The sequence below is a fragment of the Salmo salar genome, chromosome 14 (assembly GCF_965601325.2).
Source record: "Salmo salar chromosome 14, fSalSal1, whole genome shotgun sequence".
Classification (NCBI taxonomy): Eukaryota; Metazoa; Chordata; class Actinopteri; order Salmoniformes; family Salmonidae; genus Salmo; species Salmo salar.
The window spans coordinates 85,365,001-85,392,427 of record NC_138304.1 but is presented as its reverse complement, the minus strand read 5'-3'; the positions used below and the strand labels follow the sequence as shown (position 1 = coordinate 85,392,427).

The following is a 27,427-nucleotide window of genomic DNA, read 5'->3' as shown; positions in this document are numbered from 1 at the left end:
TCAAAGCAAGCATATAGGTCACAAAAACCCAAACCACAGCTAAATGCAGCACTAACCTTTGATGATCTTCATCAGATGACACTCCTAGGACATTATGTTATACAATACATGCATGTTTTGTTCAATCAAGTTCATATTTATATCAAAAAACAGCTTTTTACATTAGCATGTGATGTTCAGAACTAGCATACCCACTGAAAACTTCCGGTGAATTTACTAAATTACTCATCATAAACGTTGACAAAATACATAACAATTATTTTAAGAATTATAGATACAGAACTCCTTTATGCAATCGCGGTGTCAGATTTTAAAATAGCTTTTCGGCGAAAGCACATTTTGCAATATTCTGAGTACATAGCTCGGCCATCACAGGCTAGGTATTCAGACACCCGCCAACTTCGGGACTCACTAAACTCAGAATTACTATTAGAAAATTGGATTACCTTTGCTGTTCTTCATAAGAATGCACTCCCAGGACTTCTACTTCAACAACAAATGTTGTTTTGGTTCCAAATAATCCATATCCAAATACCTCCGTTTTGTTCGTGTGTTCAGGTCACTATCCAAAGGGTAACGCGCGAGCGCCTTTCGTGACAAAATAATTCAAAATGTTCCTTTACCGTACTTAGAAGTATGTCAAACGCTGTTTAAAATACATTTTTATGCTATTTTTCTTGTAAAATAGCGATAATATTCCAACCGGACAACGTTGTATTCATTCAAAGAGGTCTTGTGAACGCGCATCTCCAGTCTCTCTGTCCCCAGGCAGACCACTGACAAACTATGCTGCTGTTATCTGCCTAGAGACAGGAGACACGTCAATCCGCTTTCTGAAGGCTTTAGAGAGCCAATGGAAGCCTTAGAAAGTGTCACGTAACAGCACAGATACTGTAATTTTGATAGAGATGCAACAGAAGGACTACAAATTGTCAGACAGGCCACTTCCTGCTTGGAATCTTCTCAGGTTTTTGCCTGCCATATGAGTTCTGTTATACTAACAGACACCATTCAAACAGTTTTAGAAACTTTAGAGTGTTTTCTATCCAAATCTACTAATTATATGCATATTCTCGATTTTGGGCAAGAGCAGTAACCAGTTTTAATCGGGTACGTTTTTTATCCGTCCGTGAAAATACTGCCCCCTAGCCCAGACAGGTTAAGAGACGGTCCTGGTGCTTGCTGGACTTTCTTGGGAGCCCTGAAGCCTTCGTCACAACAATTGAGCCGCTCTCCTTGAAGTTCTTGATGATCCGATAAATGGTTGATTTAGGTGCAATCTAACTTGCAGCAATATCCTTGCCTGTGAAGCCCTTTTTGTGCAAAGCAATGATGACGGCACGTTTCCTTGCAGGTAACATGGTTGACAGAGGAAGAACAATGATTCCAAGCACCACCCTCCTTTTGAAGCTTCCAGTCTGTTATTCGAACTCAATCAGCATGACAGAGTGATCTCCAGCCTTGTCCTCGTCAACACTCACACCCGTGTTAACGTGAGAATCATTGACATAATGTCAGCTGGTCCTTTTGTGGCAGGGCTGAAATGCAGTGGAAATGTTTTTGGGGGATTCAGTTCATTTGCTTGGCAAAGAGGGACTTTGCAATTAATTGCATTTCATCTGATCACTCTTCATAACATTCTGGAGTATATGCAAATTGCCATCATACAAACTGAGGCAGCAGACAGTGAAAATGAATATTTGTGTCATTCTCAGAACATTTGGCCATGGCTGTACATACTTTTGACCATGTAGTGTACTTTAGAATAGTTTCTACGCAATATTGATAAATGAGGGACCTTACAGATAATTGTATGTTTGCGGTAAAGAGATGAAGTAGTGATTCAAAAATCATATTAAAGACCATTATTGCACACAGAGTCTATGCAACTTATTATGTGACTTGTGAAGCAAATGTTTACTCCTGCACTTATTTAGGCTTGTCATAACAAAGTTCAATACTTATTGACTCAAGACACACACACACACACACACACATTGCACAAACATATTCCCACAGTACTGTAGTGTAATCCCACACTCGCATGCTTCTGTTTAATTTTCACACACAAACTCTCTCCCTCTTTCCCTGTATTTGACTATTCCCCCTGTCTGTGTAGTTGTGTCCAGTGATGGGGTCAGGGTGAGCTGGAAGGACAACGTTGAGTCCCACTACACTGAGGAGGCAAAGCTGGGCAGGTACATTACACATCTCTCCTCCTATCACTCCTAGCTGTGTGTGTGTTTGTCTACTCTCTCCACAGAGGCCGGTTCTCTGTGGTCAAGCGTTGCGAACACAAGTTGACCAAATGCACGGTGGCGGTCAAGCTGGTTAATAAGAAGCTGATGAAAAGAGACCAGGTGACCCAGGAGCTCAGCCTGCTACAGCGACTACAACACACACACCTGGTCACACTGCTGGACACGTATGAGACCCCCAGCAGCTACGCATTGGTCATGGAGATGTGAGTTACACACACAGTAACATTTAACATTCTCACAAATCTGCTGCCATCTAAACCTGGACCGTGTGATTGCCTCGATCTCTCTGCAGGGTTGATCAGGGTCGTCTCCTGGACTACATTGTGAGCTGGGGGAATCTGACTGAGGAGAAAGTGGCCAGCTACCTACGGAACATCCTAGAAGCTTTACATTACCTGCACAACTGTAGGATAGCCCATCTGGACTTACATTTACATTTACGTCATTTAGCAGACGCTCTTATTCAGAGCGACTTACAAATTGGTGCATTCACTTTATGATATCCAGTGGAACAACCACATCTATATATTTTTTTGGGGGGGAGGGTGGGGGGGGGCGGTAGAAGGATTACTTAATCCTATCCCAGGTATTCCTTAAAGAGGTGGGGTTTCAGGTGTCTCCGGAAGGTGGTGATTGACTCCGCTTTCCTGGCGTCGTGAGGGAGCTTGTTCCACCATTGGGGTGCCAGAGCAGCGAACAGTTTTGACTGGGCTGAGCGGGAACTGTGCTTCCGCAGAGCTGCTTCTGCACAGCTCCGTAGGCAAGCACCATGGTCTTGTAGCAGGTGCGAGCTTCAACTGGAAGCCAGTGGAGTGTGCGGAGGACACTCCACTGGCTTCCAGTTGAAGCTCGCATCTGCTACAAGACCATGGTGCTTAAAGGTACTGTTGTAGTCCTCATCTTCCTCTCTCTCTCTCACTTCTATAGCTCCTATTAATACTCTCTCCCCTCTCTTTTCTCTCTCTCTTTCCCCTGCTCTCTTTTCTATACCTCCTATTTATACTCTATCTCCCTCCCCTATAACGCTCTCCACCTCCCTCCTTCTCCTTCCTCCTCTTTCTCCCTCTCTTCCTCCAGCCTGAGAACCTGTTGGTATCCCACACCTCGTCCGGCCAGCCCGTGGTCAAACTGACCGACTTCGGGGACGCCATCCAGCTCAACAGTGCCCACTACGTCCGCCCTCTCCTGGGCAGCCCCGAGTTCGCCTCCCCCGAGCTGGTTGTGGGGGAGCCCGCCGCCCTGACCTCTGACCTCTGGAGCCTTGGGGTTGTGACCTACGTCCTCCTGAGCGGGGCATCTCCCTTCCTGGACGAGAGCGTGGAGGAGACGTGTCTGAACATCTGCCGGCTGGACTTCAGCGTCCCGCACCACTACTTCCAGGGCGTCACCCAGGGGGCCCAGGAATTAATCTGCCTGCTGCTGAGGGCTGACCCAGTCAGGAGGCCTCCGGCTGGGCTGTGTCTGCAGGAGTCCTGGGTCCAGGGCCTGGCCGGGTTAGCAGACGGCCAGGGACAGGGTAGGGTGGAGGGGGGGGTGTCTGGACACATCTCGCCTGGTGCTGTTCATAGACAGAAGGAAGCACCAGACAGACACCAAGCCAATCGGAGGGGTACAGAGCTTCCTACAGAGCTGGTTACAGCCACGGGCCAGAGCGAGGGATGGAGAGAGATGCCTCCCAACCACCCTAACCCTGGCTGGAAGGCGAGAACCGGACATCCAGTCCAGAGGAGGCTGGTGGGAGGAGCTATAGGAAGATGGGATCATTGTCATGGCTGGAATGGAATTAATAGGATGGTAATAAACACATCAAACACATGGAAATAACATGTTTGACTGTTTCATTGATTCCATTTCAGACATTACAATGAGCCTGTCATTCTATGGCTCCTCCCACCAGCCTCCTCTGGTCCAGTCCCAAATGGGGTCCTAGCTTCCCACCCACTAGTTACTTGTGTAGATCTGAGAAGATTGGATAGGTGTGAGTAATATTATTTCCACCTTCCAAATCTACGTTAAGTGACTAGAGGGGTAGGGGATAGGGATTGATTTGGGACTGGACATCACGAAGAAAGAAAATTAAATGAAATTCGCTGATCTCATTCTCTTTCAGATAGTGTGTTTTAAAAAAAATAATAATGTGGTCCTTCAACCAATCAAAACATGATGCCTGTAGGTGTAGAGGTCCATAGCCAATCAGTTTTCCCTGAGACAACACACTCTGAGTTCTCAGCCAATCAAAACAAAGGTGACGTAATGTCATCACCATTCTACTGCTGCTGGCTGGTTTACACTCAAACTGATTTCCTAAAGAAGACTAAATCAAAAACAAGAAAAAAACTGACAAATCGATGGAGTAACCTATTTTTCCTCTATCTTACTGAGAGGCAATTGATCAACAGTGAGCCTCTTGATCGATCTTTATCATGTGGAGGATTTTATCCCTGAACAAACAAACAAACTGAACTTTCAGAGGAGAGTTGCTAAGGAAGATGGTGTTAGCACACATAGCAACTATCCCTTCCCTCTTGTTGCCAGAGCTAGAGGTTTAGTTTTTTTACAATACATGACTCAAAGACGGTTGGGACACACCCTTTCTTAAAGAACCAATGTATAGAGAGAACATTGTCCACAACTTTTCAAAAACTTCTTTGAAAAAAACCCAAGAAGATGCTCAGCAGTGGAAAATTGCTACGCTACTTCAGAGCCCGGAGAGGACTCATCCAATGACTGAGCTCCTCCACTTTGTTGAGACAGTTTTATGTCCAATCAGAGATTTTCGACTGCTGCGCTTATGTAACCGATGTGAAATGGCTAGTTAGTTAGCGGTGGTGCGTGCTAATAGCGTTTCAATCAGGTGACGTCACTCGCTCAGAGATCTGAAGTAGTTGTTCCCCTTGCTCTGCAAGGGCCGTGGCTTTTGTGGCGCAATAGGTAACGATGCTTTGTGGGTGTCAGTTGTTGATGTGTGCGGAGGGTTCCTGGTTCAAGCCCAGGTTGGGGTGAGGAGAGGGATGGAAGCTATACTGTTACATTGATGCTGTTGACCCGGATCATTGGTTGCTGCGGAAAAGGAGGAGGTCAAAAGGGGGGTGAGTGTAACCTATGTGAAATGGCTAGTTAGTTAGCAGTGTTGCGCGCTAATAGCATTTCAATTGGGTGACGTCACTCGCTCTGAGACCTGAAGTAGTTGTTCCCCTTGCTCCGCAAGGGCCACGGCTTCTGTGGCGCGATGGGTAACGATGCTTCGAGGGTGTCAGTTGTTGATATGTGCAGAGTGTGTCTGGTTCAAGCCCAGGTTGGGGCGAGGAGAGGGACAGAAGCTAACTGTTACACTTACATACTTCATCTAAGAAACCATGACAATGACCATGTTGCATGTAACTATATAGATTCTGCTGACTGCTGCAATGTATTCACAACAGAAAATAATGATTTGTTTTGTTTTTGCTTTTACTAAAACAAAAATTGTGTTGTGCAGATTTAAGATGTTTAAGCCTTACTTTCTAAATAGACTCTTAACTGCCTTCTGTCCCTCCCGTTTCAAAATGGCCGCCTGCTTTTGAGGATGTTCTTGGAAGTGAGACTAAAGAATCCTGCAAATTAAATTTTGTAGATCGCCAATTGGGAGACCGAGCCTGAGTGGCAGCAGCTATACCCAATCAGATGAGGAAGACAGAATACTATAAACACACTCACTGGATGTTATGTTTCCCCCATTCTTATCATGTGCAATGTTGCGGTTTTAACATTTTATGCAACTATTTATGAAGACATCTGTTGTACATGTATTAAATGGAGATAAAAGCATGTACTTGGTACTGCAAGCTCCACTGGTGGTAGTCCTCTTTATTTGACCTATAACCCTATTGGGGTGTTAACTTATCACCATAGAATTAGAATGAGTAGAACGGACCTCCCAATTCAGGTCATTGAAGCCATAATGGTTGGTCTGGTGGTCATTTTGAGTGTCTCCATAGGACATTGTAATTCTAATCTTAGGTAACCTAGCCTGCTGGGGTTGCGCTCTGTACAGAGACCATGAGTGTTTGTGATATGTATGTGAATATTTTCATTATTTTTGCCATCAATTATTTTGAAATTAAACATGGAACATACCCCGTTGTGCTGTCCTCACTAAAGCCTTGATACCATTGAGTGCTTTTTTAGTACAGTTCCATGTACTCTTAAACACTACATCTTCCAACAACCAGGCCAGAGATATCTTTGGTAAATTGAATTAGAAGTTTAAATCTGTAACGCAAAACAAGCACAAGATACAAACGGTAAGTAGCAAATAGTGCAGGGGTCTCCAACAGGTTGACTGTACCAGTAGCTCGCAGACCACCTATGAGTAGCTCACCAAACAATTATCAAAGTACAGTTGAGGTCGGAAGTTTACATACACCTTAGCCAAATACATTTAAACGTTTTTCACAATTCCTGACATTTAATCCTAGTAAAAATTCCTGTTTTATGTCAGTTGGGATCACCACTTTATTTTAAGAATGTGAAATGTCAGAATAATAGTAGAGAGAATTATTTATTTCAGCTTTTATTTCTTTCATCACATTCACAGTAGGTCAGAAGTTTACATACACTCAATTAGTATTTGGTAGCGTTGCCTTTAAATTGTTTAACTTGGGTCAAACGTTTCAGGTAGCCTCCCACAAGCTAAGTTGGGTGAATTTTGGCCCATTCCTCTTGACAGAGCTGGTGTAACTGAGTCAGGTTTGTAGTCCTCCTTGCTCGCACACACTTTTTCGGTTCTGCCCACAAATCTTCTATAGGACTGAGGTCAGGGCTTTGTGATGGCCACTCCAATACCTCAACTTTGTTGTCCTTAAGCCATTTTGCCACAACTTTGGAAGTATGCTTGGGGTCATTGTCCATTTGGAAGACCCATTTGCAACCAAGCTTTAACTTCCTGACTGATGTCTTACATTTACATTTTAGTCATTTAGCAGACGCTCTTATCCAGAGCAACTTACAGTAGTGAATACATACATTTCATACATTTGATTTCATGCATTTAATTTTTTTATTTTTTTTGTACTGGCACCCCGTGGGAATCAAACCCACAACCCTGGCATTGCACACACCATGCTGGCGTTGCAAACACCATGCTCTACCAACTGAGCCAAAGGGAAGTCTTGAGATGTTGCTTCAATATATCCACATCATTTTCCTTCCTCATGACGCCATCTATTTTGTGAAGTACACCAGTCCCTCCTGCAGCAAAGCACCCCCAAAACATGATGTTGCCACCCCGTGCTTCACTTTTGGGATGGTGTTCTTCGGCTTGCAAGCATCCCCCTTTTTCCTCCAAACATAACAATGGTCATTATGGCCAAACAGTTCTATTTTTGTTTCATCAGACCAGAGGACATTTCTCCAAAACTTTGTGCCCATGTGCAGTTGCAAACCGTAGACTGGCTTTTTTATGGCGATTTTGGAGCAGTGGCTTCTTCCTTGCTGAGCAGCCTTTCAGGTTATGTCGATATAGGACTCGTTTTACTGTGGATATTGTCACGTAGTAAGCTGTTATTTTCTATGGTAGAGTAGGTCAGGGCGTGACGGGAGTTATCTAGTTTAGTTTTTCTATGTTGTTATGTTCCAGTTTTGTATTTCTATGTTGGGTTGTTCTAGTTTTGTATTTCTATGTTGGGGTTTTGTTTGGGATGATCTCCAATTAGAGGCAGCTGGTCCTCGTTGTCTCTAATTGGGGATCATACTTAAGTAGGTTTTTTTTTCTCCAGCTGGGTTTGTGGGAGATTAGTTTTGAGTTCGTGTATGTTAACACTGCGTCACGGGTTGTTGTTTTTGTCATTCAGTTTATTTATATGTATTGCATAGTTTCACAGTGTAAATACAATGTGGAACGAAACACATGCTGCACTTTGGTCCGCTTCTCCTTACGACAACCGTGACAGATATAGATACTTTTGTATCTGTTTCCTCCAGCATCTTCACAAGGTCCTTTGCTGTTGTTCTGGGATTGAACGCGTCTCCTTCCTGAGCGGTATGACGTCTGCGTGGTCCCATGATGTTTATACTTGCGTACTATTGTTTGTACAGGTCTTGGCTGATTTTTATTTTGTATTTTACCATGATGTCAAGCAAAGAGGCACTGAGTTTGAGGGTAGGCCTTGAAATACATCCACAGGTACACCTCCAATTAACTCAAATTATGTCAATTAGGCTATCAGAAGCATCTAAAGCCATGACATAATTTTCTGGAATTTTCCAAGCTGTTTAAAGGCACAGTCAACTTAGTGTATGTAAACTTCTGACCCACTGGAATTGTGATACAGTGAAACATAAGTGACATAATCTGTCTGTAAACAATTGTTGGAAAAATGACTTACATTTACATTTACATTTAAGTCATTTAGCAGACGCTCTTATCCAGAGCGACTTACAAAATGGTGCATTCACCTTATGATATCCAGTGGAACAACCACTTTACAATAGTGCATCTAAATATTTTAAGGGGGGGGGGGGGGGGGCGGGGGTTAGAAGGATTACTTTATCCTATCCTAGGTATTCCTTAAAGAGGTGGGGTTTCAGGTGTCTCCGGAAGGTGGTGATTGACTCCGCTGTCCTGGCGTCGTGAGGGAGCTTGTTCCACCATTGGGGTGCCAGAGCAGCGAACAGTTTTGACGGGCTGAGCGGGTCATGCTTGTGTCATGCACAAAGTAGATGTCCTAACCGACTTGCCAAAACTATACCCTGTAAGAAATTACCCATGGGCTTAGTAAATATTGCAAAAGAAAATCAATGATTTTTACTTAAAATAATAGGTTTTTGGTTTTACTTACATTTTGGAATATAATATTTAATTTATATGTGTTGAAAAAGACTGGCATTTGCAAATAAAAATCCAAGGTAATATGCTGCTAAATTAGAACTAATATTTTTAAGTAACAACTTAAAAATATGCTATTTAAAGTATCATTATTATGTTGGACTGACATGCTAAATCTAGTTCTGAATGTCAATTGTGTCAGGAACATTTCAACGGACTTTGTCTTGATCTTTCTCCTCTGGAATGGCCATGCGGCAAGTAAGGACCAAATTATAACTTGGAATGTAGTTTGGATCGCTCTACACATATTTTTGATGAAATTTTGAAAATATTTGTGGAAAACATTAGATAATATTATTAAAGAACGAAAAGCCTTTAGCTAGCTATATTGCCAGAGCATGTTATATTTGCCCTGTTGATAAGCTAGCTAGTTAACGGCCGTGATGTCTATAGTTAGGTAGTGGTGGGAATGCTACTAGCTAGTAAGTTAGCAGTGCATTTAATCGCCTTCGCACTGTTTCTAACCTTTGTCAAGTTTTTATATTAAGCGAAATAGCTATGTAACATATTACCTACCTAGCTTACCAAAAAATGTATCATCAGCAAACATTACAGTAGAACTGAACACATGGTGCCCATGCAATTTAATGTTTGCCTGCTAGGCAAGCTAACCAGGCAGAGACAGGAATGAACAATACGTAGCTAGCTATCTAGCTACACCTAGCTATCTAGCTACACCTGTCTTTGCAGAAACCTTGTTGTTCACGTATTCACAACATGTTCAAGGCAGCACTGCAAACGTTGACCTTGTGAAGTAGCTATCTAGTCAATAATCTAACAGCCAAACTAGCTAAATGAAATAACTGGGCTGGCTAGTAAGATAGATAACAAGCAGCTCTTCCAAGTCAGCTAGGATTGAGATGTTTCTGCTAGCTATCTAAAGCTGAAGTCGAGTTTTATTTTCCTGACATTGTCATAGATTTTAATACAACTCCTCTTCTTTAGGTAACGTTATAGGTATTCACGTATTCAGACGTTCCTGAGAACTGGACAGACAATATTTTCCAGACAAGACAAGGTGTGTAAATATATGGAAATGTCTGTGTTTTGATTGTAGCTCACATTAGGACTTGTAGGGCCCTATGAGTTCCACAATGCGGAAAACTGCGGAAATTTAAACAGAATACACGGTACCCCTCGGACAGGATACACAGGATATTTTTATTACAGTAACCCAACATTAGTGTGAATAATAAGTATTAGATATATACTGTATTTTTAAACTAACCAAATGCATTGAACAAGTTAGGCAACAAAAAGTTAACACGGAATTTCAGAAAATAAAACAGAAAAAGTATTTCATAGGGCCCTATTAGTGTTTTACACAATGCGTTGTCACCCAGGCAGGTATTGATAATGTGTCTTACTTATTTTAGAATGAGATAGCATATGGGATGTGTTAGTAATAATGCTTTAAGCTTATGTATACACACAAAAATAATAGATATTATCTTAATTCCATAGGGATCAGGCGGCACATATGTAAGATCTGCAGTTTTGCTGCATTCAAACAAACAGAACTTTTGAAACACTATAGACTGAGGCATGGACATGTAGCGGGTTTCTTATGCACCACAGGAGAACCAAGAAATGAAGAGCGACACCACGGCTGTCTTTTAGGCTTTTATGTTGATCTTTCTCTCTCAGTGTTTTCTCAGACTCTCACAATCACACTCATACATAAAGCCATATTGTATAGTATAAAATAATAACCCGTCCTTAATACAAAGAATGTATAATCTTAATTCTTAGACAATAGAACCATACCTGCAATAGTATTATGAAAAGACAGGACAGGAACACATCAGTCTCCAATGCACCACCTGACAAGTTGTTCTACACAGGAGCATGAAGAAAGGTAAAACACATATCCTGTCTCACATCCTCAATACATTGCTAGGTGCTTTCAGTGTTGATAGTAGCAAAATACAACAACTCATGTACAAAACCACTGCAACACAAACAAGTTACAACGTAAAATCGCCTTAGAGGGCAAAAACTACATCTCCCATAATGCAACACCATCACTAGTCGGCAGCTCAGCTAGCCGTCTGCATCACAGAAAGAAAGTCATGCTAGCTAGCAACACTTTTAGCACTCTGTAACTATATTAATAACAACAATGAAACTCTGAAAGTTACGTGTTTCGATAGTCTCACATCCCCTTATAACAATATCTACAGCATTAACCTTGGGACGTTTATTTATTTCACGTTACGGACTTCTACAAAGGAGTAATCTGCAACCCGTACCTTTCTCTCTCAGTGTTTTCTCAGACTGAGGAGAGCGGGATCTATGGGTAGTACCAGGGTGTTAGTAGGTGACGTAAGCACCCAGATAAAATAAAATACATTTAATGAAACAAAACCTGAAGATGTTAACATCATTCAGCTACTGTAGCTGCCTACCTAACATCAACAGGCATCACCAGTAGCGCAACAATTAAAATTAGAAACCAAAAGTAAAGTTCCTGGCGATCTGACTCCCCCCTTCTGTCTGAACTTTGAATATTCCTGTTCGCTGGCTTTTGGCCACTGACCCTCAACCTGATTGTTCTGTTCTGCGTTGTGTACTATTCTAATAATTTGAAGTTTGCTGGAATAACAATTTTAACTCTACTACACTCACCCCTTCTTGATTTCAGCAAACTTTAAGACATAAGGTAAGACTTCTTCCTCCACAGGGGTAACCTTGACCAAGAGTCGTCCAGAAGGACAGCAAAGAGACTTTGCCAGGTAGAAATATGCCCATATACATACAACCTATGACCCCTTAATAAAGTATTTCTCATTTCCTTAATCTATCCTCTGGCTTCTGTGTCACTGGGGTACTATCACTTCAACAAAAGTTGATAAGGCTTGAATCAGGGCGGCTAGATGCTCTCTTTTGTCCGGCTCAGCAATCACTTGACTCATTGACTCTAAAAGTCTTCTGACAGGCTTCACAACTCTTCCAGTTCGAGTTCTCAAAGTGCCTTCACTTGGTCTCAGGACTGTATCAGTGAGCTCAGATGTCTGGCTGTTTCTGCGCTCTACCTCTCTCTGGTTACTCATTCTCTTCTTAGTAGATCTTATGCATACAGAGCCGCTGACTGATGAACTTCTACTGCTGATGCCATCTAGACTGCTCACTGACGTTGCTTCTCTACTTGTGTCATCTTCAGAAGGATCACTTGAATCATCACCAGGCATCATTGAGGAGCTTCCTGTGCTTGATTTAGCTGCTTGTCCTGAGATCATGTCCTTCACTGGGCATTGAGGAGCAGCTTCTCTCATGTTCACGCCATCTTCCGGTCCCGAAGATTTTTGACCTTCAGCTTCCGTGGGCCCCTCAGGTTTCTGGCCCTCGAGAATCCAGACAGCAGTCCTTCGATCCTCTGAATCCTCATCCACATCGAATACCGGTCTTTCGTCACCGCTGTCTGCGTTTATGTCCTCCTCTGAAGCAGTAGAGGCTACTGTGGACATCTCGTCTGTCTGTCCCACCGGCAGGAAGTTCACTGGCAGTATGAAGTTTCGATGAACTATTTTACTCTTCTTGGTAGTAGGATCTTCGACTCTGTAGATGTGCACAGACGGGTCTTTCCATGTGATCACATAGACCGTTGAATCCCACAAGTCGGCAAGTTTACCTTTTCCTCTTTCCTTTCGGTTTGCCAAGAGAACTCGGTCCCCAATCTCCAGGGCAGTACCCTTCACTCTCTTGTTATACTGCCTTGCTTGCTTTTTCTGAGCTTCAGTGGTGTTGGCCTGAGCGATCCTGACAGCCTCTCGCAGGTCCTTTTGGAACGAGTCAACATACTCGTCATGAGTCAATACGTCTTCGTTTTTCAGGGTACTTCCAAACATGATGTCCACTGGCAGCCGTGGAATTCGGCCGAACATTAGGAAGAACGGTGCGAATCCTGTCGTTTCGTGTGTGGTACAGTTGTACGAGAAGGTGAGCGTCTGTATCATCTGGGGCCATCTTTCTTTTGCTCTCGCTGGCAATGATCGGACCATGTTTCCGAGCGTGCGGTTGAATCTTTCCGTCTGACCGTTGCCCATAGGATGATATGGAGTGGTATGGGACTTTTTGACTCCTGAGACTTGTAGCAATTCTGCGATTAAGTGACTCTCAAAGTTTGCTCCTTTGTCAGAGTGTATCCGCTGGGGAAACCCATAGACACAGAAGAACTGGTTCCATAACTTCTGGGCAACCACCTTTGCTGTCTGGTTCGGGCAAGGAAACGCATGTGCCAGCTTCGTAAAATGATCTGTGATGACGAGTACATCAACGCTCTCTCCATCCCTTCCTTCTGCTGACCAGAAGTCTATGCACACCAGTTCCAACGCTGTGCTGGTCTGAATAGATTCCAACGGTGCCCTAGCCTCTGGCTCCATTGTCTTGCCAACCACACAGCGCTTACAGTAGGAGACATACTTCTTCACTTCCCCTTCCATTCCAGTCCAGAAGAACCTTTGACGTACCAAATGGAGTGTTCTAGTCTGGCCTTGGTGGCCGGGCTTCATCATGGGTTCCCCTCAGAACGATGGCTTTAAGGGAGTCTGGCACCACCAGCTGGTACCTCTTTTTGACAACTCTGTCCTTAGATCTTCGGTAGAGGATCTCATCCTTGATTTCGAGTTTATCCCAATGCTTCAGCATTCTCAACACTTGGGCAGTCTCATGAGCCCTCTCTCTCCGCGAAGGTCTCCTCCTCCTCTCAACAAAGTACGCCACTCGGGCCAGCACCTGATCCGCCTTCTGTTTTCTCCGTATCACATCAGGAGAAAGGACTGGAAGAGTAACCACTCCCCCTTCATGCTGAGGGATGCTGGCAGAATACTGGGCTAATTGGAATGTGCGCACTGGCACACTCGCATCCCACTCCAGACAGGACTCCAAAACTGCTTTCACCCCTTCAGAAGAGACTTGAGCCAGGATCTCACCACCTTGGATATTGACTGACAGTTTGAATGCGTCCTGGATGGACTCTGAAGTCACATACTCTGGGAACTCACTTGCCTTCCTAGCTCCAACGAATGGCTGTCGACTAAGCAGGTCTGCTGGGACATTCTGGGGCCCGGGGATGTACTTCAAGTCAAAGTCGAAGGGGGCCAGTTTAGAGACCCACCGCTGCTCACAGGCATCTAGCTTTGGTTTCGTCATTATATATGTCAGGGGGTTGTTATCTGTTAGGACTGTGAATCTATTCCCCTTCAGCCAATGGGTGAACTTATCACACACAGCCCACTTAAGAGCGAAGAACTCTAATCTGTGTGCTGGCTAACGGGACTGGGACCTCGACAGAGTCTTGCTTGCAAAAGCTACTGGTCTGGGCCTACTCTCACCCTCAAATGTCTGGCTAAGTACTGCACCTAAGCCATCCATTGATGCATCTGTTGATAGGAGAAATGGTCTGTTAAAGTCTGGGTGAGCCAGCACGGCTTTTTGGGAGACAGCAGCTTTTAGCTTCTCCAGCGCCTCCCCACATTCAGAAGTCCAGTCTTCAGGTTTCAGACGTTTATGGGCCATGCCATGAGGTATTCCTTTTTCTCCTTTCCGCTTACTTTTCTGTCCTGCAATCAGACGAAACAGTGGTTTGGCTAAACCTGAGAAACTCGCAATGAAGTGGGAATAATAGTTTGCCATACCAAGAAATGATCTGACCTTGGTGGGTGAAGGTGTTTTCCCATCATTTTCCATCAGGTCAGCTGCTGTGATGTCGTTGATTGCAGACACTTTTCCTGGGTCGGTTGCAATGCCCTCTGCCGTGACGATATGGCCTAAAAACTTGACAGATTTTCTGAGGAGGTAACATTTTTTTTGCGCTAGCTTCAGGTTGTGTTCCTTAAGGCGGGAGAACACCATTTCGAGACGGTCCAGGGCTTCCTGCTCAGTCTTCCCGAAAACCAGGAGATCATCCAAGTAGCACAGGAGGGACAAGTAGTTCTGGTCTCCGAAGATCGAGGTCATCATTCTGGCGAATGTTGCTGGGCTGTTACATAACCCCTGAGCCATTCTGTTGTACTCAAATAAACCCGTAGGTGTTGTGCACGCTGTGTACTTGCGGTCATCTTCATGTATGGGGATGTTGTAGAATCCCGAAGTCAAATCCATAGTACTGAAGAAGCAGTTCCCCCCCAAAGCAGCGAGAGCATCGGCTTGATGGGGCAATGGGTATGCATCTTTCTCTGTCCTCTGGTTCAACCATCTGAAATCAGTGCAAATTCTCAACTCTCCTGACGGCTTCCAAACCAGGACAAGGGGGGAGGCCCACTCACTACTGGACTTTCGGATGATGCCCCGCTCCTCCATTTCCTCCAGCGTTTGTCTCAGTTTCTGGTAGTCGGATGGAGAGACCCTCCTGTACGGCAGCCGGAAAGGCTTTTCATCTTTGAGTCGGATACGGTGGATGACGTTCTTCGCTTCTCCACAGTCAAGTCGGTCCCTGGAGAAGATGCCTTCATACTGAGCAATGTCAGACACTTCACAGTACTCTATGTCAACTTCTTTTAAGCCCAACTCTTCCAACTTTTGTAGATACTCTTTCTTTGCCCTTTTTCCACCAAATGAACATCCTTCCCCAGCTTGGGTGACATTCTGAAGGGCAGACTGGACCTTACTGGGGTTCTCAGCATGGCTGGCATAGAGCTCTAGGTCTTCTAGGGCTAGGCATGGGTGCACATCGGCCAACTTGGTGTTACGGCGGAGAATAATAGGGTGGTCCAACATGTTGATCACTTTCATGGGGACCCACTTGTCACCCCTCAAAGGACATACAGTGCGTCCTACTAGGACATTTCTTGGTGCAGATCGTGCTGTAGTGGCCTCTATGACTACAGTACTACCGACTGATAGCGGTACCTTTTCTTTCAGTTTTCCCCAGACCAAATGTTCATGTTGAGGCATGAGAGTCACACTCTGCTTGAGCATTACAGTTCCCACTTTGTCTGATATTTTGTCACCGTGTCAACGGTTCACGTTGGCTAGCATGATGAGTAAAAGTCCATGTGAATCTCCAGGTTTGGAGAGGCTGTCCCAATACCACTTTGTTTTCTTAACCTGTTGCATTATGTGTTTTATGGCGTTCGATCCAACTATCATGTCATCTGTCTGTCCAGGTACAACTAAAACAGACACTGCCATCTTGCAATCTAAAAGATCAATGTTCAAGTCATATTCATACTTAGGCTGTGCCTGGTTGCCCCCACAGCCTACAAGAACTACTTGAGTTGGCTTTCTAGACTCTGGTTTTATCACATTACATCTCAGAAGTGTGTCTTCAGCTGACTCACTTAACGTGCAGGTCATAGACCCACTATCTATCAGAGCTTGAAGTTCTACAATTTCTTGCACCATTACTGGAACATAGAAAAGACTGTCATTACTCTCTATTTTTGGATAAATCACCTCGGTTTTCATTGTGTTGCCAGTCCTTATATCTGTAGTGTTCTGTGGAGGTGTAACATGTTCGCCCACACCGCCCCCCTCTTGGCGTGAGCATGTTAGTTTAAAGCGGGGCCAGGGGGAGCCTCGGCGGTTGCCTCTCCAACTTGTTTTCTTGCTGGACATTCAAAGCCTCTGTGGCTTGTCCTGTGACACTTGAAACATAACCCCTCCTTAAAGCAGTGCGACTGAGTTGAATGGTCTGAGGCCTTACAAATTCTACAGGGACCAGCAGCAGTATTAGTTTGTGGCGTTCTGGCTGAAGATCTCCTTTGATTTTGTTCCTGGGTTGACAGGAGCTTTTCCAGGAGAGAAATCACTTTGTTCAATGGAGCCTGATCGCTTTTAGTGGGTGTGGCTGAATTATTTTGACCGACTGCTTGTTGTTGAGTCATACACCAAGCGTCGGGGGTCATCACAACTTCTACCTTGGCAGTACTTTGCGCCCTATGTCTGGCTGATTGTTTGTCTCGGTGATGGCTGTCAATCATTGCCTGCAAATCTCCAACGGTCCAATTTTCAATAGGCCTGCACCTAAGAGCGGCATATAGTGCCGGATCAGGGCAGTGCTTAACAAACATCATGGTCACCTCGTGACCTGGATCATCCACTCTTTTTCCCTGTCTTTGCAAGCACTCATTGGCAAGGTCAATTGCTTTGTTCAGTCTAACCCAATAATCCAAGCAGCTCTCTGACTGTCTTGGTAAGGTTTCATAGAAGTATCCTAATGGGATTGTTGATGAGATTGCCTCTCCAAAGTGCTGCCTCAAGATATTGTATATGGCTTCAGGATCTCTGCTTATGTTAACAAGAGGGTTTCCACGGAGCCCAATTCTGACTATGTCTTTAGCCCGCCCCATTAGTCTGTCCTGTATTTCTTGCCCCTGTTCTGATATACTGCATCCCTTCTTTTTCAAGTAAGCTTGCATAAGTTCTTGCCATTCAGTCACTGTGCACCGGTCTGTGCTATCACCCCGGAAGTGGGGTGGTTCTCTGACGTCTGACTTCAGAATTAGGTTGACCTTTGACCAATCAGGTATTTCTACTATTGGTTGGGGAGGGGAAGTGCTTGGACCAGCCCCTGCTAGACTAGCGGCAACTTGATTACCTATTTCACTGCCCAGTTGTTTGACTAACTCTGCTAGGGCTTGCAATTGGGTTCGGTTCTCATTTTCACCCCCTATGGCCTTCTGGGACTCTTCACTGTCATCGTTGCCTGGTTGGCTACTGCTAACATGCTCTGGTTGGCTACTACTGACACTTGGCACTCTAGTGTCGACTGCTGGGTATCTAAGAGGACTGGCTCTAGCACTATGTTCCCCCATACTGGCCAACTGAGCCCCCCGCCCCACCCCAGTGGCCATACCTTGTGAACCTCTCACAGTAACACCAACCGGAGTAACATGTACATTGTTATCACCAACACCTGATATGTCTTCTCTCTCCTGTTCTGTAATCTCACACAACTGAGGCATATGCAACATATTGTCCAAAGTTCACCTTGCCCTCAAATGTTTTAAACGTGTGATGTCGATCCAGTTCTGTTTAGGGGTCCCCCGGCGATCTGCTGCTGCTGATCTGTTGATCCGGGTCACGGCACCAATCTGTAGCGGGTTTCTTATGCACCACAGGAGAACCAAGAAATGAAGAGCGACACCACGGCTGTCTTTTAGGCTTTTATGTTGATCTTTCTCTCTCAGTGTTTTCTCAGACTCTCACAATCACACTCATACATAAAGCCATAATGTATAGTATAAAATAATAACCAGTCCTTAATACAAAGAATGTATAATCTTAATTCTTAGACAATAGAACCATACCTGCAATAGTATTATGAAAAGACAGGACAGGAACACATCAGTCTCCAATGCACCACCTGACAAGTTGTTCTACACAGGAGCATGAAGAAAGGTAAAACACATATCCTGTCTCACATCCTCAATACATTGCTAGGTGCTTTCAGTGTTGATAGTAGCAAAATACAACAACTCATGTACAAAACCACTGCAACACAAACAAGTTACAACGTAAAATCGCCTTAGAGGGCAAAAACTACATCTCCCATAATGCAACACCATCACTAGTCGGCAGCTCAGCTAGCCGTCTGCATCACAGAAAGAAAGTCATGCTAGCTAGCAACACTTTTAGCACTCTGTAACTATATTAATAACAACAATGAAACTCTGAAAGTTACGTGTTTCGATAGTCTCACATCCCCTTATAACAATATCTACAGCATTAACCTTGGGACGTTTATTTATTTCACGTTACGGACTTCTACAAAGGAGTAATCTGCAACCCGTACCTTTCTCTCTCAGTGTTTTCTCAGACTGAGGAGAGCGGGATCTATGGGTAGTACCAGGGTGTTAGTAGGTGACGTAAGCACCCAGATAAAATAAAATGCATTTAATGAAACAAAACCTGAAGATGTTAACATCATTCAGCTACTGTAGCTGCCTACCTAACATCAACAGGCATCACCAGTAGCGCAACAATTAAAATTAGAAACCAAAAGTAAAGTTCCTGGCGATCTGACTCCCCCCTTCTGTCTGAACTTGGAATATTCCTGTTCGCGGGCTTTTGGCCACTGACCCTCAACCTGATTGTTCTGTTCTGCGTTGTGTACTATTCTAATAATTTGAAGTTTGCTGGAATAACCATTTTAACTCTACTACAGACATAATCAAACACTGTCCTGCCTCCACCCAGATTGCATCTGTTCCTTCAAAACATGGGGTTCCCTTAAGGTACATTTGTCGAGGCAATCTAGAAGAAAAAGAAACGCACACCTATTAAGGCGAGGTGCTGGCTAGCGGAGTAAACTTGAAAATAAGGGAGAGCCGCACACTCTAAGAGCTCAGATGCAAAAATGTAATATCCAACATTTCGACAGCCAAGCTGTCTTCATCAGGGTATGATCACAAACACTGCGAGATGACTCGTTTATATAGTGTCAAAAGACACACGGGTGTCTATAATCATGGCGAAGTGTGGCCTAATATCATTGGTTAATTCTCAAATATAAAAATGGCATACTGACACGTCCTGACCAGTAAAAGGGGTTATTTGTTATTGTAGTTTGGTCAGGGGGTGGTTGTTTTGTGTTTTGGGGTTTTGATGTATGTTCTATATTTTCTATTTCTATGTTCCCTATTTATGTGTTGTATTTCTTTGTTTTGGCCTGGTATGGCTCTCAATCAGGGACAGCTGTACATCGTTGTCGCTGATTGTGAGCCATACTTAGGTAGTCCTTTTTCCACCTGTCTTTTGTGGGAAGTTGATTTTGCATTGCTGTTAGTAGCCTGCGAAACTATTCGTTCGTTGTGTTGCTGCTTGTTTATTGTTTTTGTTGGTTCACCGTTTATATTAAAATATGATGAACCCAACCCACGCTGCGCCTTGGTCTCACTCTAATGACGGACGTTACACATACAAAGAACAGCATACAAAAAACAAACGGATAGCATATGATCATAGATTCCGTTTAGACTACACAAGCTTACAAACAATTACAATTACAATGCGGCCCACTTTTTGGAAGCAAACCACTCGATTTCGTCTCTGCGTTACATGTCACCCTCCCTAGGAGAGGGGGTGACCTTGATCATTTATTGTTAAAACGAGAGGCTGCCTGGATCTTTAATTTAAAGACCCTTGCACCCTTCAGTCTCAACATAGACTTTGATCTTAAGCCATTCTTGTAATTATTGTGACTTTGCCATTGTAATTGTTTGTAAGCTTGTGTAGTCTAAAATGTATCTATGATCGTATGCTATCCATTTGTTTTTTGTATGCTGTTCTTTGTATGCCATTTTTATATTTGAGAATTAACCAATGATATTAGGCCACACTTGGCCATGATTACAGACACCTGTGTCTTTTGACACTATATAAATGAGTCATCTCGCAGTTTGTGATCATACCCTGATGAAGACAGCTTGGCTGTCGAAACGTTGGATATTCAATTTTTACATCTGAGCTCTTAGTGTGCGGCTCTCCCTTATTTTCAAACATTTGTCAAGGCAACATGCAACTGACAAGTCAGTAAGGCCAGGAGAGGTTTTTCTTTTAAAGGTGACATTTTGCAGAGCTTGCAGCTTCTCAACAGAAAAATAGTTTTTTGAACACCTTGGAAACCATCTAAAGAAACGTGAAACTGTCCTCTGTGTATTTGACAAGTGTGGATTTAGAACAAATGTATATGGTACCTTTGTATCTCATAGGAGTCGAACACAATCCGTATTCTCTGGGCGACTTTAGAACTGTAGTCGTACAAAAACATATTGACCATTCAAATACACAAGTCCATGAAGAGGAGGAAACTTTAGAAGAACCAGAATTACAAAATCACATTGAGCAAAAGATTTGTCACCTTTTGCTCAAATTGGAAAGTATTTACAATGTGTCAAACAAGTGTATCAATGAGGTAGTAGAAGAACTGCAGTTCATATCATGCTCTGTGTCAGGTCCAGTCATAAAGTACCTTGTTAATTCCTGTTTAAGGACACATGGCTGTGTTATTGACAATTATATAATCTCAGATTTGGTTCAATATGTCTGACAAATCCCATGAGCACAGTTTTAGGGCCGGATGGACCCCTCGCCACACCGTACAAGAGGAAGCAGTTTTTTATGAAACGTTTCTGTGGTGGAGCCGGTAGAATATATACTTGATGCAAAGAAAGGAAGAAGCTTTCAGTATGTTCCTATTCTGCAGTCACTGTTCCAAGTATTCAGCAACAAGGACATTAAGGAGAAAGCTTTAAAAAGTAGGTCTACGAGTTTTTCTCGATACAAGTCTTTTTATGATAGCACACATTTAAAAGAAAATGACTGTTTATCAGGAGATGAATTAACCCTATCTTTACTTCTCTATGTTGATGACTTTGAAGTGTGCAATCCCCTTGGAACATCCAGCAAAAAGCACAAAATCACAGGAGTCTATTGGGTGTTGGCAAATGTCCCATTACAGTTTAGGTCTACACTCAAGTCTATTTACTTAGCTGTTCTCTGCAAGGCTGTTGATATTAAAACATATGGATATGGGAAGGTGCAAGAGCCACTTTTAAAAGATCTTGCACAATTGGAGGAGGAAGGACTTTTCATTCCTGTGCTGGGAAAGATACTGAAGGGCACTGTTTTTTGTGTGGCGGCAGATAATCTTGGAGCCTACTCTATTGGTGGATTTGTAGAACGTTTTTTAGTGCAACGCATGTCGGCAGGTTCTGTTTGGCTGAGCTATCTGAGATCCAGGTAAAAGACGTGAACTGGGGAATTCCAACCCAGAACAAAGCAGCAACATTCTGAACAAATAGACAGTTTTAGAAAATCCCACCTTAATACATTGCTATGGTGTGAAAAAGCAGTGTGCTTTGACTGAAAAACTGAAACATTTTGACGTGCTGTCTGGTTATCCACCAGATATGCTGCATTACTTTTTTGAGGCAATCCTGCCTCTGGAACTGACATTGTGCTTAAAGGTTTTAATCAAGAAAAAATATTTTACTCTGTTGGAACTCAACAATCTTATCACACAGTTCCCCTATAAGTGGAGGGATAAAACTGACTGCCCCCAATCAATTCCTCTTGACTTGATGAATCCAAGGAAAAGAAGTATTGGAGGAAATGCTCATGAAAACTGGTGCCTACTGCGTCTGCTTCCATTCATTATTGGAACTAAAATACATGTAGGTGAACCATCATGGGAAATTCTTATGGACCTCAAAGATATTGTTGAACTTGTGGTTTCGCCAATTCACACAGAAGAATCAATTTGGTACCTTGACAGCAAGATATCTGCGCACAGGCATAGATTCTTAGAGGTTTTTCCTCAGGATAGTCTTATCCCGAAACATCATTTCATTGAAAACTACCTGCAGCTGATAAAGGCATTTGGACCCCTCATAGCTTTTTGGACTATGTGCTTTGAAGCTAAACACAGCTTTTTTTAAGCGGATTGTTCGACAGACCAACAGCTTTCGAAACATTTTGCGGTCTCTTGCAGTGAAGCATCAACTAATGCTTGCGTACCATCTTCATGGCACCAATCTTGTCAAGCCTGCCCTATCTGCCACAAAGCTCTCCACTGTTGCTTTGGAAGTGTTAAAGGATGACATAAAGGAAGCGGTACAATTTTCTTTTCCAGATGAGACTTTTGTTCAGATGGCAAACACACTTTCCTGCAATGGTACCAACTACTCAGCTGGAATGATCCTAACCTACGAATCCACTGGAGGTCTACCAGACTTTGTTGAAATACTTCTAATGATCGTTGTGTGAAGGTGAACGGAAAGGCTCTGGAGCAACGAACCGCCCTTGCTGTCTCTGCCGGGCCGGTTCCCCTCTCTTCACTGGGATTCTCTGCCTCTAACCCTATTACATAGCTGAGTCACTGGCTTACTGGTGTTCTTCCATACCGTCCCTAGGAGGGGTGCGTCACTTGAGTGGGTTGAGTCACTGACGTGGTCTTCCTGTCTGGGTTGGCGCCCCCCCTTGGGTTGTGCCGTTGGCGCCCCCCCTTTGTGGGCTATACTCGGCCTTGTCTCAGGATGGTACGTTTGTGGTTGGAGATATCCCTCTAGTGGTGTGGGGGCTGTGCTTTGGCAAAGTGGGTGGGGTTATATCCTGCCTGTTTGGCCCTGTCCAGGGGTATCATCGGATGGGGCCACAGTGTCTCCTGACCCCTCCTGTCTCAGCCTCCAGTATTTATGCTGCAGTAGTTTGTGTCGGGCGGCTAGGGTCAGTCTGTTACATCTGGAGTATTTCTCTTGTCTTATCCAGTGTCCTGTGTGAATTTAAATATGCTCTCTCTAATTCTCTCTTTCTTTCTTGGATGACCTGAGCCCTAGGACCATGCCTCAGGACTACCTGGCATGATGACTCCTTGCTGTCCCCAGTCCACCTGGCTGTGCTGCTGCTCCAGTTTCAACTGTTCTGCCTGCGGCTATGGAACCCTGACCTGTTCACCGGACGTGCTACCTGTCCCAGACCTGCTGTTTTTAACTCTCTGGAGACAGCAGGAGCGGTAGAGATACTCTCAAATATCGGCTATGAAAAAGCCAACTGACACTTACTCTTGAGTTGCTGACTTGTTGCACCCTCGACAACTACTAAGATTATTATTATTTGACCATGCTGGTCATTTATGAACATTTGAACATCTTGGCCATGTTCTGTTATAATCTCCACCCGGCACAGCCAGAAGAGGACTGGCCACCCCTCATAGCCTGGTTCCGCTCTAGGTTTCTTCCTAGGTTTTGGCCTTTCTAGGGAGTTTTTCCTAGCCACCGTGCTTCTACACCTGCATTGCTTGCGGTTTGGGGTTTTAGGCTGGGTTTCTGTACAGCACTTTGAGATATCAGCTGATGTAAGAAGGGCTATATAAATACATTTGATTTGATTTATTTACACTGTTCCAAATTGTCTGAAATTATATTTATAATAATAACCCTCCCTTTTCCTTCGATCTCTTTCCTATTGCTATTATTACTATTATTATTATGACCATCATTACAATAATAAGTGATGTCATTATCATTAGTAGGCTTAGTATTGCAGTCTTGTATAACCACCATCCAGCTGTAGGTATAAGATTGCATCCTGTTTAGTCTTAATACCGTAACTTATTTAGGCCTATATTTCAATACTTATATAGGCTACTGTATCAATCAATGTATTCGTTCATGTCATCACACAGCATAGGAGTCATTCATGATGTGAAATGCAATCAAGCATTTTAGTTTTAAAATAAATTAACAAAGTCACAGTTGAATAATTAGCGTTAACAAGAAATAGGCCTAAGCCGTTCCATTTCAGAATTGCATTCAGGACTGAATGCGACTGTTTTGAGTTTTTGCTGCATAAAGGCTTTACCAAAAAAAACGTCACAATAGGCTCTCTGGTAGCTTATAATGTATTTAGTGTTGTTTACATTGTTCCAAATGGTAAGAAAAATATATATTGTATTCTAACAGCACCTGTTTGGCACACATAGGCCTAATATGCACGCAGCGCTTGCTCCATAGATCTCCAATATTTTCCACAACTAGTCAAATGTATTCCACACATCTGACTTCCCCTTTTACCACCTGCGCTCCCGTTTCGAGTTTATTTGTCACATCCTCTGCATCCATTTTGTGGTCATAATGGTGTTCTGAGTTTGTTATAACCAATTTATTGATGTGATTATGACATGCTATAAATTGGTCACTTACATGAGAAAAAGGTACACTTGTCACGTCAAGAGAGCAAGGCTTGAGGGAATAGGGAATGCTTTTCCTAAACAAATTAGGAATTTCGTTAACAACTTTTCATTCAGAAATTGCTATAATTATGTTGCAGCTTCAGCAATACGGACATCGCTATACACACTGTTGATGTGTGGTGGTCGCTGCAGCAGGGAGGAGAGAGAGACAACGGGTGCTAGTCACAAAGTCACTCGCTATCTTTTTTATTTTAACACATTGCAGCAAGTCTGAGCCAGGTGGCACAGCCAAATGCATTGTGGTTGAACTCCCTGTAGTCATTTGTGCGTCAATTATTTCATCAAACAGTTCGCTTAAAAGAATCAGACACGCTCAGTGGATATAGTTGATTTAAATAAAGCACATAGGATGTGTCTATATGGAAAAATACACGTTTTAAAATTTCGACCAATGGATTCGTCAAAAGAACAGATGACTCTTGGTCGACCAAGATTTTTTTTAGTCGGGGACAGCCCTAGTGCCAGCGCTTAACGTCCAGCCAGCCATAAGATTAGCCAATGCTGTACTGAACACTCAGTCTGCAGCCAAGCTATTCGTTTGCATTTAGGCTATTATCCACTTCATCAACAGGTGTATGTCAAATAAACGAACATGGTAAGTAGCCTGTATTTATTCTGAGTGGACAATAAACCTAATAATTACAATAATGGAAATAATGTTAAAGCCATACTAATTGAATCGTCTTTCATTGCATTCATCTTTCAATTTTTTTAAAACAGGCAGAGCAGAAAATTGAAGATCAAGAGATAGGCAACAAAAAAACACGGGAAGAAAGGTAAGCAGCAATTCATTCATCGTGAATGTATTGGCTATCAATATTTATTATTATTACAGCACGGAATAAAGTGGTAGCCTAAAACTTTTGGAGTAGTTCCATGTAATTCAACCAACTACATTTTGCATTGGTGGTAAATTCAAATATTCAGTGTTTTCAGTAGGCTAGTTAATTACTTTGTAGCGGTGTAGTTAACAACTGGAACTATTGGGAGCCAAATAATGACAACACCAACTGGAACTATTTGGACCAATTTAAAAATGTAATTGTAATGGTAGGGGACTACAACACAGTATCAAATACATCAATATACCGTAAAGGCAATCATACTACCAGATCACGAATATTAGGCCGATGGACACATTGGTACTGGTTGAGATATGGAGGCTTAAAAACCCGGAACTTAGAAAATATGTGTGGAGGAGGCTCAACCAAACTCGATGGATTTATTACTTCCTTGTATCTTTTTCTATGGTGTCAAAATTTAAGAAAATATTGATTGAGGATCGAATGCGCTCGGACCAATTTATGTAACAATTAATTAATTTCCACGAGGAGGGTGATACTGGAAATTCAACCAGGGCCACGTTTCCCAGAGCCTTCGTAGCGTTAAGAACATCGTTAGAACCTTATGATGTATTTTTTTTGCATCTGAGGTGTTTCCCAGAGCATTCGTTAGTAACGTGGCTCTTAAAAATATAAACACCACACCTACTAGTGATCCAGACCACTCGTAGAGCAGCCAAAGTGCTTCGTTCGATAATTGTTTTGCCCTTCCGCGTCAACTTTATTCACCGAAGATCAAGATTTTAGGCTGCCTGACTGTAACTGCTGAATCATGGAGAACCATGCGCCTATCATCGGTCTATTTTTTTTGTTAAATAAATTATTTTGTCAGTATTCCTCCAAAAAAATCGTTAATAAACCATTTCAATATGTACTAGGAAGCTAAGTGTTTATTTGCTGTGCTCCAAGAATGTGACTAATAAAAGTGCCTTAGGATTTGAAAAATAAATAATTGAACTGATTGAAAGGGAAATCGGTGAACAAATTGTGGTCAAGGCAACGACTGGGCCACTGCAATGAGGTGAGCTTACTCAGGTGTTCAAAAGCACATATCAGACTGAGAGCCTGACGCTTCTTAGGTACTGTAGTTCTTTACTAGTTTTAGTTTAGAAAACGATCTCCCTGTAGAAGCGACAGTTACAGGGATGGTTAAAAACAGTTTTATTGGCGTAGCAACATCAGGGAAACTGGGCCGGGAGTGGTGCTTCAAAAAAGCAGTTTTGCAACATCTTTAATTGAGCCTCTCATTCTCCTTAATTTCCGTCCTCAAATAGATTAACTGTATAGGAAGCTCTGGGGACAGGTCGTCTGGATACTGGACACCCAATAGATGCAAACAGATTATCATCTTTCGCGGACAACAGTTTCGCGCCCAAACAATAAAATACTTTTCAATTTTGTTCACACTGCTGTTGAACCGGTGGAATGCATCATTCAAGACAACGTTTAAATTTTGTAGAGCGCAAAGGACTATGGGGCTATCAATACCTAGAAAACAGTCGGGCCAGCAACCTACACTCTTAGAAAAAGGGTTCCAAAAGGGTTCTTCAGCTGTCTCAATAGGATAACCCTTTTGGGTTCCATCTGTGGAAAGGGTTCTACATGGAACCAGATTGAGTTCTTCAAAGAGTTATCCTATGGGGACAGGTGAAGAAACCTTTTAAGTTCTTTATAGCACCTTTTTTTTCTAAGAGTGTATGGTGAAAATATTTGCAAACAAAAAGCAAGGAAAAAAAGTAGCTACTATGGCCTATATCTAAAAAAG

At 43.1% G+C, this 27,427-nt stretch overlaps 1 protein-coding gene and 1 long non-coding RNA gene across 2 annotated transcripts in view; one reads left to right on the top strand and one right to left on the bottom strand.

Annotated features, from left to right (window-relative positions):
* Positions 1 to 10,736: 10,736 nt before the first annotated feature.
* Positions 10,737 to 11,892, bottom strand: LOC145860399 (uncharacterized). The gene is made up of 2 exons (XR_014380439.1): positions 11,755 to 11,892; positions 10,737 to 10,962 (listed from the first exon to the last, which is right to left on the bottom strand). It is a non-coding gene; the product is annotated as an uncharacterized LOC145860399 (long non-coding RNA).
* A 13,169-nt stretch (positions 11,893 to 25,061) lies between these two features.
* The window catches only part of LOC106570346 (uncharacterized), a 44,084-nt gene continuing 41,718 nt past the window's right edge, over positions 25,062 to 27,427 (top strand). Inside the window, exons 1-2 of the mRNA XM_014142551.3 lie at positions 25,062 to 25,415; positions 25,541 to 25,596. Coding sequence (XP_013998026.2) covers positions 25,413 to 25,415; positions 25,541 to 25,596 — 59 coding nt within the window. The 5' untranslated portion in view covers positions 25,062 to 25,412. The remainder of the gene's footprint in view (positions 25,416 to 25,540; positions 25,597 to 27,427) is intronic.